The sequence below is a fragment of the Gymnoscopelus microlampas genome, assembly GCF_963454915.1.
Source record: "Gymnoscopelus microlampas genome assembly, chromosome: 1".
Classification (NCBI taxonomy): Eukaryota; Metazoa; Chordata; class Actinopteri; order Myctophiformes; family Myctophidae; genus Gymnoscopelus; species Gymnoscopelus microlampas.
Window position 1 is genome coordinate 60,709,915 of NC_139962.1, and position 13,433 is coordinate 60,723,347.

The following is a 13,433-nucleotide window of genomic DNA, read 5'->3' on the forward strand; positions in this document are numbered from 1 at the left end:
GAGAGAGAGCGAGAGAGAGCGAGAGGGAGCGAGAGAGAGAGAGAAAGACACAGAGAGCGAGCGATCTGTATGTGTGTGTGTGTGTGTGTGTGTGTGTGTGTGTGTGTGTGTGTGTGTGTGTGTGTGTGTGTGTGTGTGTGTGTGTCGTTGTCTGTGTTGCAAGATTTTGCGAGAGAAATAAACAACCAGGTTTGTGAAAACAAGCCCAACAAAAGCGACTATGAGCACTTTAAGCCTATATACAAATACATTGGATACTTGAAAATAGACGATCTACAAGCTCACGTTGTAGATAGGCTATTTTTAAAGAAGAAATTTGGGGGGGGGGGGGGAATTGTGGAATATTTTCAAAATCCACACAGATCTTGTATGGCCGGGGGTCTATGGCACAACATATTTTCAGAAGGGGGAGGTCTGCGCCTTTGCGGACAATTAATTATTATTATTAATTTGGGGGTCCTTGCCATGAAAATGTTTGAGAACTGGTTCAAACAACATTAGGAAACAAGGCCAAAAAAACAACTACACTTTCAAGCAACTTCACAGAAAAACAATCCCAAAGTCGCTTATAATAAGCGGACATGGCAACTGCTTCAGCGCACTTCACGCGCGCGAGAGAGAGAGAGAAAGAGAGGGGGAGAGGGAGAGAGGCATATCACGGGATACGTCGATTAAAATGAATTGGAATAAACACAATGTATGTATTGGGTCTGACTCTGGAGATAGCGTCCTAATGAACTATCCTACAGTGTGTAATCCCTGGTCGGGGATCAATCTATAGTGTGAAAACCACAACGATATATGACAGCCGATTTCAAGAAATAAACTCCTGCAGTGTGTTATGCTTAACGATCAGACGACTCCCCGACCACTTTAAAGTCCTACAGTGTGTACCTGCCCTTAGAGTTATACACCCACCATAAGGGGCCATTTGAGAACCAAAATGGAGTGTTTCTAGTGAGCCATCATGCACAATATCAGCACCAAGACCAGAATGGAACAGAGCCTTAATTAGTATCATTGGTAACACCTGTGAAGGAAGTAAGTCAGAAGAGGCCCAATTTCTAAGAGGCCCAATTTCTTTCCAATATGGCTGCTGTGCATAGAGACTATTTGTTATTGGTTATATCATATTGGAGTGATCCACACCCCCATGCGTGGATTAATCTGGTAAGACTACCTTGGTGCCTCCGCAGGGATATATCATATTGATTAATCCAATCACACACATAACCATGGTAACATACGTAACCATTGGTGTGTGCTGGCAGTTCGCTAAAAACAAAAATGATTACCAACAGAAGCATATTGGGGGATTTTGGCACATTTTAGGGGCACTACGCACACGTTTAGCTGTGTTCCTAATTCCACGATTGCACAATCCTCACGAGTAATACTTTGTTGTAAAGGTGACTAATGAACTATATAAATGATATACAATACAGTTTATAATATAATAATAATATAAGATTCCAAACCTTTTGTGAAGAGTTTATGTTGGATTGTTTTTAAATCGCTCAATTTTAATTGCTTTTAATGATGTCTTATGGAAATATTTGATCAATTAGGGTCCCGGAGCGCACAGCAGTGACAGCACATTGTCCCACAACTCCAGTAGCCTATTATTATAAAATGCGGACTTGAATGCACGTCATCTCTTGGAGTGCTGGGTTAAAAGAGGATCATGAAAAGTGCTAGTGGTCCAGAGCTCAATAAAGGTTGAGAACCAATGATCTATTCCCATACCACGGTTACCCTTATTCCATTCTCTTACTTTATCCAACCTCTATTAAACTCATGTTAATTGATATAGGGAGACCGGGGACAAAAGTAACAGGGGGCAAAAGTAACACACTCAATAATTCTAATTAGGAACAAGCTAGAGGGGTGAGACTTATTGTGCACAATGCTCAGTAGGGTCCTCTATCTGCCTATGGAAGGTTAGAATGATCATTTCATCTCAGCAGAAGTTTTCAACAAAAAAACGTATTTTGAGGTGTGTAACATACAATTTTGAGTGTACAGTATTTTCCTTCTGCTGTCTAAAGATAAGATGTCAGCTGATTTAAACTTAGATTAATTGTATCTCTATTATTGGTCACAAATTAACATCAGCAGCCTATGCTAGTTTAGGTGTTTCTAGCTAGAATATGGGATTTTATCATCGTTGCCCCATCGGGGGCAATTGTAACAAAGTGACCGGGGTCAATTGTAACAATGTGTTTTCAATGCAAGCAGTCTGGGATTACATACTTTTATGTTAGTAAATGGGTGCCGTGTCATTGTTCCGACGGTTACTAACCCTAACCCGCGCGGGAAGTACTTAATAGCCAGGGGGGCTGAGCGTCGGGGGAATCCGCTTGACGCATGCACGCGCGCGCAGGTCGGGTTCGGGTCGAAAAATGTGCGGGTTTGGGTGGGTTTTGGCACTTTTTTTCCTTTCCTTTATTTCGGTTTTAGGGTTAGGGTTAGGTTAGTGTTACGTTATTTAATTATTTTAATTAAATTTAAATGTAATAACATTTAAAAAAAATAAATCCCTTCCCATTACCAGGGGGGCTGCAGCCCCCGTAGCCCCCCCCTTCCCGCGCCACTGCCTATACCTAACCCTAACCGCACACGGAAGCCACGTAGTCGGAGTAATGGGATGTCGGCCTTATGGGCAGTCCCCAGTAAGTGAACATATTTCACTAAATGTCACTACATTTCAAAGTAAAAATACATTTAAATAAAAAATAGACATACATTTGAAAAAACTAAATTGAAAAATAAAATAATTTGAATAAAATACAAAATAATTGTAATTATGTATATAAAACATTTGTAAGTAAAAATGTTAAATTATAAAAAATACCAATTACTTAGTGATGTGCTTTTATTTGAGATAAAGTGTGTTAATATGACTAATACAATTGCCCCCAACCACTGTTACAACTGCCCCCGTCACTGGGGCAATTGTAACACTGTGACTCATTGCATTCAAATTAATATTTTAGTCTTGTCCTTATTAGTGAAAGCTTAAAAATTTTATTATTAATTAGGGCACATATATATGTTTCTTATAGCAAAAGATGACTGGGATATTTCAAGTAGTCTGTGAATTATGAAGGCAAATGCAAAAAGTGTTACTTATGTCCCAGGCCTCCCCTGATTTGTAACATTTCTGACTGAGCAGACACATGCTATTACATGGGCACATTTCCTAACATTGATGACTCAGCCAGGCAAGCCTTCCGGTAGCCTACACTACCCCTCCTTTAGGATTCAAACTCCCTTTTCTGTGGATGTTCTTAACACATCGACTGCCTAGATCGAGTTAACTCGATAATAGTAATCCAGCGCTCGACTGCCTAGATCGAGTTATCTCGATATTAGGTATTTTCATTGGTTTCATCTGTGATCGCGCGGGTCTGTTTACTTTTCATCATCACTTTCGTTTTCCGCCTACGTCACACTCACCCGAAGCCGGATGTAAAAAAAAAAATTCGTTTCCGGGTCACATCGTTTTTCTCCGGTCATTTTCGTCCAGAATAGAGAAAACCCCTTTTTTGGACACGCTATAAAATACAAAGGGAAAGCTCCCCTTTTATTTTCTTTGGTCCGGGTGACGATCAGGCATCGTCGTCGTGTATCACATCGTATCACAAGCCGATCAGAGATTGTCGAAGACAATCACATCCGGTTCATGTTGTTTTGACTGTTTGAGCCTGGAGGGAGGGGGGGGGCGAGTCAGCGAGTCATCGAGGGTGTCATTTTGCTGCGCTCTGCTGGTCGATCGTCGTATGTGTTCAAAACCATGGCCTGAGAAACTTAAATGCATTTAAATGCAGAAAATAGAGAAAACAAAAAAACACGCAAATCGCTGGCAGCCAAGGGGGTAAATTTGGAATAAACTCTGGCAGTCAATGTGTTAACCTCCAACTTCCCAGTAACTGACTACATTGACACATCATCTTAGGTCACCAGGTCATTTAATGCACTGTTTATGACTTATTCATCGAGTTTAGTGACAAAAACATAACATTGCATAACAGTGCTACTGTACATTCCTGCAAATATTTTAATCTAAATAAAATGATCTAATCCATATTAACGTTAAATCAACAGATTTCACTTTTATATTGTGCTATACTTTGCTGCTAATTAACACATCATCCTATAAGTAAAACATAAAGTCTTTCACTCCTTTCATTGTACCTGCATGATGGATACCACGCAACCCCATAAGCCCATAAGGTGAAGGGATACAAGATCCTCAAAGCACATTCCAGCAGGCTAAGGAACATCCCCCCCATAGGTCATCAGACTCTTAAATAGCAATAAAGAGTGACTGCATGTGCAATAACCGTCAGCACTTTGCACTATGCACTTTCACAGATGATTGTGCCCTGTTTTTAACAGCTTGCAAAGCACGCTGGTCTAAGAAGAGACTGAGTCAGGTCAACACTTTCTAGACACTTTCTAGACACTTTTTCATCATTGGCTGCCCTTTAAGCCAATGGGGATACTTTCCCATGATCTGAACTCCCAAGCTATGGTACTAGACACGCCTCTCGCCTCTATGGCAGTGTTGCTAGATTCTGCGCGAGAAATAAGCAACAGGTCTCTAAGCCAATGGGGAGCCACTAGCAGTGTTGCCAGATTCTGCGAGACAAATCAGAGAAAACAAATAGCAAGCTGGTATACATGACTGAGTCATGTCTTATTATTTTTATTGATTGTTTTTAGGTTTTAGGTTGTTGGTTTTAGTATGTTTTATTTTTATGTTTTATTGTTGTGGTTAGGTACATATTACCTAACCAGAGTGTGAATAAAACTCTTGGACCACACTAGTTGACAAACATTTTAACTGATATACTTTTGTGTATGACAGTGTTGCACGGCAGAAATAGCACCTCGACAAGCTCACAATGTGTCACACATTTTAAATGGCATTAATCAGACGATCATGTTAATTTAATGCCAAAATCATGATCACGATTAAAATGTGATTAATTGTGCAGCCCTAACACAGATGCACTGTGAGGAGGATGAAGATGACATTTTGGAGTGTTGCATTGTGTGCACATAATTAATGTAATAATTATATCCATTCTGCATAATGAGTACCTTTACTTTTGCTACTTTAAGTATATTTAGATGCAGTGTTCATTTTGATTTAATCTTAGTCTTTTGAATAACACACCATTTAGTTTTAGCCTTCTGAAATTGTTTAGTCTTAGTCTAGTCTTTGTCGACCAAATATCAAAACCTTAGTCTTTTAGTCTTTTAGCCTTTTAGTCTTAGTCTTAGTCGCCAAAATTAACACTTTTGTGCGTGCGTGTGCTAGCAGCTACACCTCTCTCTAGGTGTGTGTGTGTGTGTGTCTCTACTGAGGCTTGCGGCCCCCTGCGGGACCGAGGGTTTGCGTTGAATACCAGACTCGGCAGCATTCAGGTCGGGGCTTCCTTCCTGAACGCTCTGATAGATCCTCTTAGCCGCTTCCACAAACGAATCCTGGACGTTCTCGCCAGTCTTGGCGCTGGCCTCCACAAACACCAGACCGTTCTCCTCGGCGAACCGCCTGGCCTCCTCGTAGGTCACGTCTCTCCGGGCCTCCAGGTCCGCTTTGTTACCGATCAGAAGGATGACGGTGTCGAGGTTGGTCCGCTCCCTGGCGTCCGTCAACCAGCTGCCGATGCGGTTGTAGGTGCTCCTCCTGGTGATGTCGTAGACAATGAGCACGCCGGCCGCTCCGCGGTAGTAGCTCCACGTGACGGCTCGGAAGCGCTCCTGTCCCGCCGTGTCCCAGATCTGAAGCTTCACCTTCTGACCGCACACCGTCACCACCCTGGTGCCGTACTCCACCCCGATGGTGTGAGTGTAGTCCGCCGTGAACTTCCTCTCTGTGAACCGATGCACCAGCGACGACTTCCCCACTCCCATGTCACCGATGATGACGTATTTAAAGATGTAGGAGTAGTTATAAGGTGAAGATGACATCTTGGATCCTTTGTTTTGGGGGTTTTCTAGTGTGGTAGTAATTGTAGTAATAATTTGTTATTAGTCAACTAGCGGAGTTAGCTAACCGTGTAATAAGTAAGTGTTGGATCACTGGGTTAGTTAACAACTTGATCATATATATCATTTGTGATGTGGCATTACATCACCAGTCATGTCTATTATGCAGTTTCCATGGCAATTCTGCTATGAGCGAGACACAAATATGGTGTCATACATACATCATAGCTACGACATTTTCTGGATCAGGGCCCTCTTGAAAAAGAGAGGAAAATGTTCATGGCCCACCCACCTGACCACTTGCAGCAGCATTGGACTTAATAATAACTAGAAGTTCGGGCCGCTACGCGGCCCGAACGTCTAGCGTGACGCGTCGTTCACTTTGCAGTGCCACCTTACAGGCACCTCACAGTGTGAGAGAGAGTTTTGTGCTCTCCTAAATCCACGGCAGGCTTTGAAAGTACCCACTTCAGAAAGAGGTGACGTGCATCACCTCTCCAATGACCAAAACCCACTATGGAAGCCGTCGAACTGGTGCGATCTGACGGCATCCTAGAATTTATAGGTAGGATGTGATGTCATGCGTGATGTCATGCTGTTGTGAGATTACGTCACACTGGCGTTGTGTCCATATTCGGAGTGATGCAACGTACATACAACGTTACAACGTACATACTGACAACCGACATGGCGCAGGATTCAAATTGTATATATATAGATAATAATAGTAAGTGTAATAATAATAATAACTAGAAAAAGTGCTCCTTGGAGCACAAGTCTCCGCTAGCAGACTTGTGTTGGGAATGTTGGGAATGTTCTAATTCTTATGTTCTAATTCTTACAAAAAATAGAACATGTTACTGTGTCATAGTAACATGACACAAGTGTCCTATCCGTCTGTATAAGTGTCCTATCCGTCCTGTCTGTATAAGTGTCCTATCCGTCCTGTCTGTATAAGTGTCCTATCCGTCCTGTCTGTATAAGTGTCCTATCCGTCCTGTCTATGTAAGTGTCCTATCCGTCCCGTCTGTGTAAGTGTCCTATCTGTCCTGTCTGTGTAAGTGTCCTATCCAATTGTTACAGTATCCGCCATTTCTCAGCCATTTCGTGATTATTCCTGTCTTACCTCACTTTGAAAGAGGCACAGACTCTTTCAAAGTGACACATGTATTTATAGGCCGCTATACGTCACTAGCCAATCAGATCACACTATTTCACCGTATTGTCACGTGTCACGTGAGGCTTGACCAATGTTAGCTTGTTTCACGGAAAGTGAAAACAATGTCTCCTGGCGGAGACAATAAGGGTAATAATAATAATAATAATAATAATAATAATAATAAGGGTAATAATAATAATAATAATAATAATAATAATAATAATAATAATAATAATAAAACCGTAAAAAAAAAAGAAAAAAGAAATAGAGAGAGTGCAAAGTTCGTTCATGTGCCTGATTGTACGTGGAAAAAAACGTTTTTTTAGCAGCCTGCCTGTTGCCAGTGGCTCTGCGACCGTGTAGCCGTTTTCCATGCGGCAACATCTCAAACAGTCTGTGGTTGCGATCGATTGTGTTCAGGCTCGGATCAATGGAACCAACGTGAAGTATACTTTAAGTTCCTGTGTATATGTATCACAAAGAAAACTCTTTTCAAGTTTTTCAAGTTTTTTATGTATTTATTATTATTATTATTATGTAATATAAATGTTATATTATCAACACAATCTTATTAGTGTTTTTCCAATTGTTTGACCCGCTTGCACTCACACAGGTTGAGAATTGCTGTCCAAGATTCAAATTAAGGCACGCCATTATGAGAGTCATCCTTTAATGTTTTACAACTTTAACTTTATACTGCATGTCAGTGGAGGTCGGATTGGGCTGAACTTTGCCCAACTATGGAGATGGCTGATGACATAGTAGTGACTTGTATGCACTTGTATTACTACTAGAGGTTCGGGCTGCACCGCCAATCCGACCTATAGGCTATATATACAGAGATCTCTGTATCTGTCATTCCTTGTCCCTTTTATGGCCATATATGGAGATTGCTGATGTCATCAGTATATGCCCACATATGGACATACCTCCTTTAGTGCCCATATATGGAGCTGACTGATTAACTTGCGGCTAATCTGGGAACCCATCAGCAAAACTGTTTTGAGAGATTCATTTGATTTTGAGGTTAGACAACATATTGCATTGGGAATCGGGACCTCCTTATATGGTTATGGCTGAGTCATAGTGACATGACGTGGTCCGCTTAAAGGAGGAGTTCACCCAAAAAATGACTTATTTTCTATCAATTGCACACCCTATGAAGCCTTGAATCCATGGATTCTTTTTTGTTTTTGTCGCATTCCTAAGCTAATAATTTGATTCCCGTCTCCTACCGGCTAATGTATCCGGTAGGAGACACAAAGTAGATTATTTGTGTCTCCTACCGGAAATACACACGGTCATCAAATTATTGTCTAAGGAATGCCACAAAAACAAAAATAAATCCATGAAATCAAGGCGTCATGGGATGTGTAAGTGATAGAATTGTACATCTATTTTCGCTATTTTTACAGATGAATGTATACAGATGAATGGAAACGATTATGCAAAATAATTGTGATTATCTCATACATTTGCGACCAGGCGGTTATGTCATAATAGTGAGAGATCTAGTTGGTTGTTGAGCATGTTGCTACTTCAGTGTTTACATTTTACTTTTGAATCCTCAAACTTTAAATCTTCACATCTTTGTGGCAGAGACAGAGACTTTTATAGTGTTCGTTCATTTGAATGACAATAAAATATAATTATTGGCTCTATTCTCAATATATAATATTAGGCATAGGTGACGCTCCAATGAACAAACCTGTTTGGGATATACATAACTTGAAAACATTTTAGGTCTTTGGCATTTGTATATTATTTTAATTTAAACAAATGCATGTTGCTTCGATGCGACAAGCGGGCTAATTAACGAGGCTTATTGAACAGCTTAGAAACCTGCACATTTAACCACATAGAAAAGTAGCACAAATTAACTACAAATGCTTATGCTGAAGTTTGTGTCCTCATAAGGTTTTCTCTAGCTCAAGAACTCAGCAGTCAAGTACGTCCCAGCAACAGGCATTCAGGTTGAAAATAGTGACGAGAATGAAAGGAGGCGAGGGGCGAGGGGGCTTTTGTACTGTAACTTCCACAACTGGACAAGCATGGACTTAGCATGGATAGCGCGACTAAGCGAGCTCTTGACAAAACGAATACATCTAGTGTGGTTCATCAATCGCTCCTGGCTGGTCCACACAGCCTTGAAAGTAAAGTGACTCCTCGGCGGGCAGGTCTTCGCCAGGTCAGGTATGTTATTGTGGCCTCCTGGTGGTGCTATAATAGGCCAATGTGAAAAGGGTGTAATTTCTTCTTAGGCCTTTCATGGCAATTGGACACTGCATTCATTTTGTTCCAAAAAAATGTTTTGCTAAATTAGACCTGCTGGTGGCGCTATAACAGGCTAATGTGAAAAGGGAGGCATTTCTTCCTCGGCCTAGTGGGAATGTACGTGCAAAATTTCACGGAAATCGCACGCTGCGTTCATGATTTGCGGCATTTTGTTCAAAACGGACCCATCCTGCAAACTTTGGAAGCCAATGTTAGCCAATTACGGACGGACAGACACACAGGGTGCAAAACATAGTCTCGGCCATGCCTTTTGGCCTGGCGGAGACAATAAGGAGACAATAAGATAGCAGCCCTCCTACTAAACATTATAGAACAATCAATGATCACACAGCCAACATAATCATCTCCACCCACAATAAGTTCTCCATCCTGGCCATTGATGATTTCCCATCACTCCCGACCCGCAATAACACCCCCGCTGCGGCTTCGGACGCCGCTTGATGCTGAAGGCGGCAGTCCGACGCCAGTCCGGGGGTCGAAATTTGCTTCACCCCTCAGCAGAGAAGTGTGTGCCCCCCACACCGACCTCACACCCCTGCTCGCCACTGCCCCCCGCATCTCAACCTCCCGCCCCCATAACCACTAACGCTGTCTCAACCTGTCCATCCATAATCCCCCCACTCATACCTCCCGCAGCTATAATCGTTGGGGATTCTATCATTAAACACACCCGCTTCTCCAACGCAATTACGCACTGCCTTCCCGGGGCCACTATCCCTGTCCTTTTAATTAAACTCCCCAGTCTCATAGCCTCACTCCCACTATCTGTCTCAAAAATCATTATCCATATAGGGACAAATGACACAGCCCGCTGCCGCTCGGAGGAGTTGAAACAAGACTTCCTACAGCTGGTGGATATCTTGGTAGACAGTGGCCTCTCTTTTTTCCTCTCGGGTCCCATCCCAATCCCTGCCCGAGGCGACGAGCGTTTCAGTAGGATCGCTGGTCTGAACACCTGGCTACAGCGTTTATGTCGCACCCACTCTTTTAACTATATCGACAATTTTAATCTGTTTTGGGGCCGCTCATCCTTTTATTGCAGAGATGGGCTTCACCCTAATGAATTAGGAAGCAAGGTTTTAGCGGCCAACATAGCCGTTAGTCTCCGTTACCGTGTTCTTGATATGACCACCATACTGTCCAGTCCGTGCGCGTCCGCCATAAAATGACGTCCCTCTGGTCCCAGCTCCCAGCACCATAGTTCCACCGGGTGCAGTACGTTAGTCCGACAGCGCATTCCTCCGACAGCGCAGCGCTCCGACGTTTTAGTCCTTGGGCCAAACCCCAAAATCTCACATATCGCTACCACCTGGGATGGCAAATTCTAGTTGGGATTTTTTTATTCCTAAACATCCCTAGATATTATTTTTGTATGATAGACCTTCCTGATGCCCAGCTAAATTGGGGTTATCAGCTGCTAAAGTTACCACCCCCCATTGAAAAATGGCATTTTAGACACATGTGCATATCTTGGTATTGGCTCACGTTCAGGGCATATTACAATGTTTTATATTTTATGTTTGGTATCATTTTTAAGGGGACACTTTGAGCTTTCATTCGAGCCCTTTGGTGACTATGTATGATAAGTACAGTGGTCACTGGAGCTCTTCAAACCTTTAATAACATTTTTTTTCTCACAATTTCCGCCTAAACCATATATTTTCTTTTAGTTCTGTGGCATCAAGAAACATCAGAGACACAAAACACAACAACTGGAATACTGACATGACCCTAAGGATTCAGGAAATGTATAATTTACCCATAGTATTTCATTCTGGGGTGGTAATTTTCAGCCTTATCTTAAACAAGCACTTTTTATGAGAAATAGACCGGTCAATAGGCATATAAGAAAGAGTACCACTAAACCTCCCTAAACATTGATAAAAAAGGGGTTTCAATTGATTCTGGTACCTTTAGGCATGCTTGAGAACATCCCAAATATCCAGGAAAATATACTTAGCAGAAAGGCATAATTTTCAAGATGCCATCCAAGATGGTCATGCAGTTCTGGGCAAGAACCATGCAGTGTTTTGCATTCAGTACAAATATGTCATTTCTGCCTATTGTAAAAAGGAGACCAATTCTAGGAGAGGAGACTGCATCTATAGCTGTATGAGACCACTGTACTGTATCTAGAAACCACTGTACTGTATCTAGACCACCACACTGTATCTATCTGAGACCACTTTACTGTATCTAGAGACCACTGTATTGTGTGTATATATATACCACTGTACTGCATCTATAGCTATATGAGACCACTGTATTGCATCTAGACCACTGTGCTACATCTATATCCCACTGTACTGAATCTATAAACCACTGTACTGCATATATAGACCATTGTACTGCATCTAAAGACCACTGTACTGCATCTATAGACTAGCTACTGTATCTATAGACTGCTGTACTGTATCGATAGACCACTGTAGTGCATCTGTATACCATGTAGTGCATCTGTAGACCCCTGCCGTGTGTCTGTAGACCCCTCTAGTATGTCTGTAGACTACTGTCGTGATCTGTAGACATCTCTGGACACTGATACTGCATCTGTAGACCCCTCTACTGCATCTGTAGACCACTCTAGTGCATCTGTAGACCACTCTACTGCATCTGTAGACCACTCTACTGCATCTGTAGACCACTCTAGTGCATCTGTAGACCACTCTAGTGCATCTGTAGACCACTCTAGTGCATCTGTAGACCCCTATACTGCATCTGTAGACCCCTATACTGCATCTGTAGACCCCTATACTGCATCTGTAGACCCCTCTACTGCATCTGTAGACCCCTATACTGCATCTGTAGACCCCTCTACTGCATCTGTAGACCCCTATACTGCATCTGTAGACCCCTATACTGCATCTGTATATCACTCTAGTGCATCTGTAGACCCCTCTACTGCATCTGTAGACCCCTATACTGCATCTGTAGACCCCTATACTGCATCTGTAGACCCCTATACTGCATCTGTAGACCCCTATACTGCATCTGTAGACCACTCTAGTGCATCTGTAGACCCCTATACTGCATCTGTAGACCACTCTAGTGCATCTGTAGACCCCTCTACTGCATCTGTAGACCCCTCTACTGCATCTGTAGACCCCTATACTGCATCTGTAGACCCCTCTACTGCATCTGTAGACCACTCTAGTGCATCTGTAGACCCCTCTACTGCATCTGTAGACCCCTATACTGCATCTGTAGACCCCTCTACTGCATCTGTAGACCCCTCTACTGCATCTGTAGACCACTGTAGTGCATCTGTAGACCACTCTACTGCATTTGTAGACCACTCTAGTGCATCTGTAGACCACTGTAGTGCATCCGTAGACCACTCTACTGCATCTGTAGACCACTCTAGTGCATCTGTAGACCCCTCTACTGCATCTGTAGACCACTCTACTGCATCTGTAGACCACTGTAGTGCATCTGTAGACCACTCTACTGCATCTGTAGACCACTGTAGTGCATCTGTAGACCACTCTACTGCATCTGTAGATCACTCTAGTGCATCTGTAGACCACTCTACTGCATCTGTAGATCCCTCTAGTGCATCTGTAGACCCCTCTACTGCATCTGTATATCACTCTAGTGCATCTGTAGACCCCTATACTGCATCTGTAGACCACTCTAGTGCATCTGTAGATCACTGTACTGCATCTACCGAGCCTTTGTGGCGACATAGTCATGTTAAATGTGCTTTATATATACATGTTTAAAGCTGTGTTGAGTTGAGATGCAGTATAGGGGTCTATAGATACAGTACAGTGGTCAATGTATGTGGTCTATAGATGCAGTACAATGGTCTATACATGCAGTACAGTATCTTATAGATTCAGTACAGTGGGATTGGATGCAGTACAGTGGTTTATAGATTCAGTACAGTGGGATATAGATGCAGCACAGTGGTCTAGATGCAATACAGTGGTCTCATATATGCAGCACAGTGGTCTCATGTAGCAATAGATGCAGTACA

At 42.5% G+C, this 13,433-nt stretch overlaps 1 protein-coding gene across 1 annotated transcript; it reads right to left on the bottom strand.

The window, feature by feature from the left end:
* Positions 1-5,005: 5,005 nt before the first annotated feature.
* LOC311046138 (ras-related protein Rab-14-like) lies at positions 5,006-5,982 on the bottom strand (the record flags this gene model as incomplete). The annotated part of the gene is made up of 2 exons (XM_084058289.1): positions 5,006-5,019; positions 5,373-5,982. The coding sequence occupies 2 exons, from the start codon at positions 5,980-5,982 to the stop codon at positions 5,006-5,008; spliced, it is 624 nt and encodes a 207-aa protein (XP_083914415.1).
* Between the last annotated feature and the right edge of the window lie 7,451 nt (positions 5,983-13,433).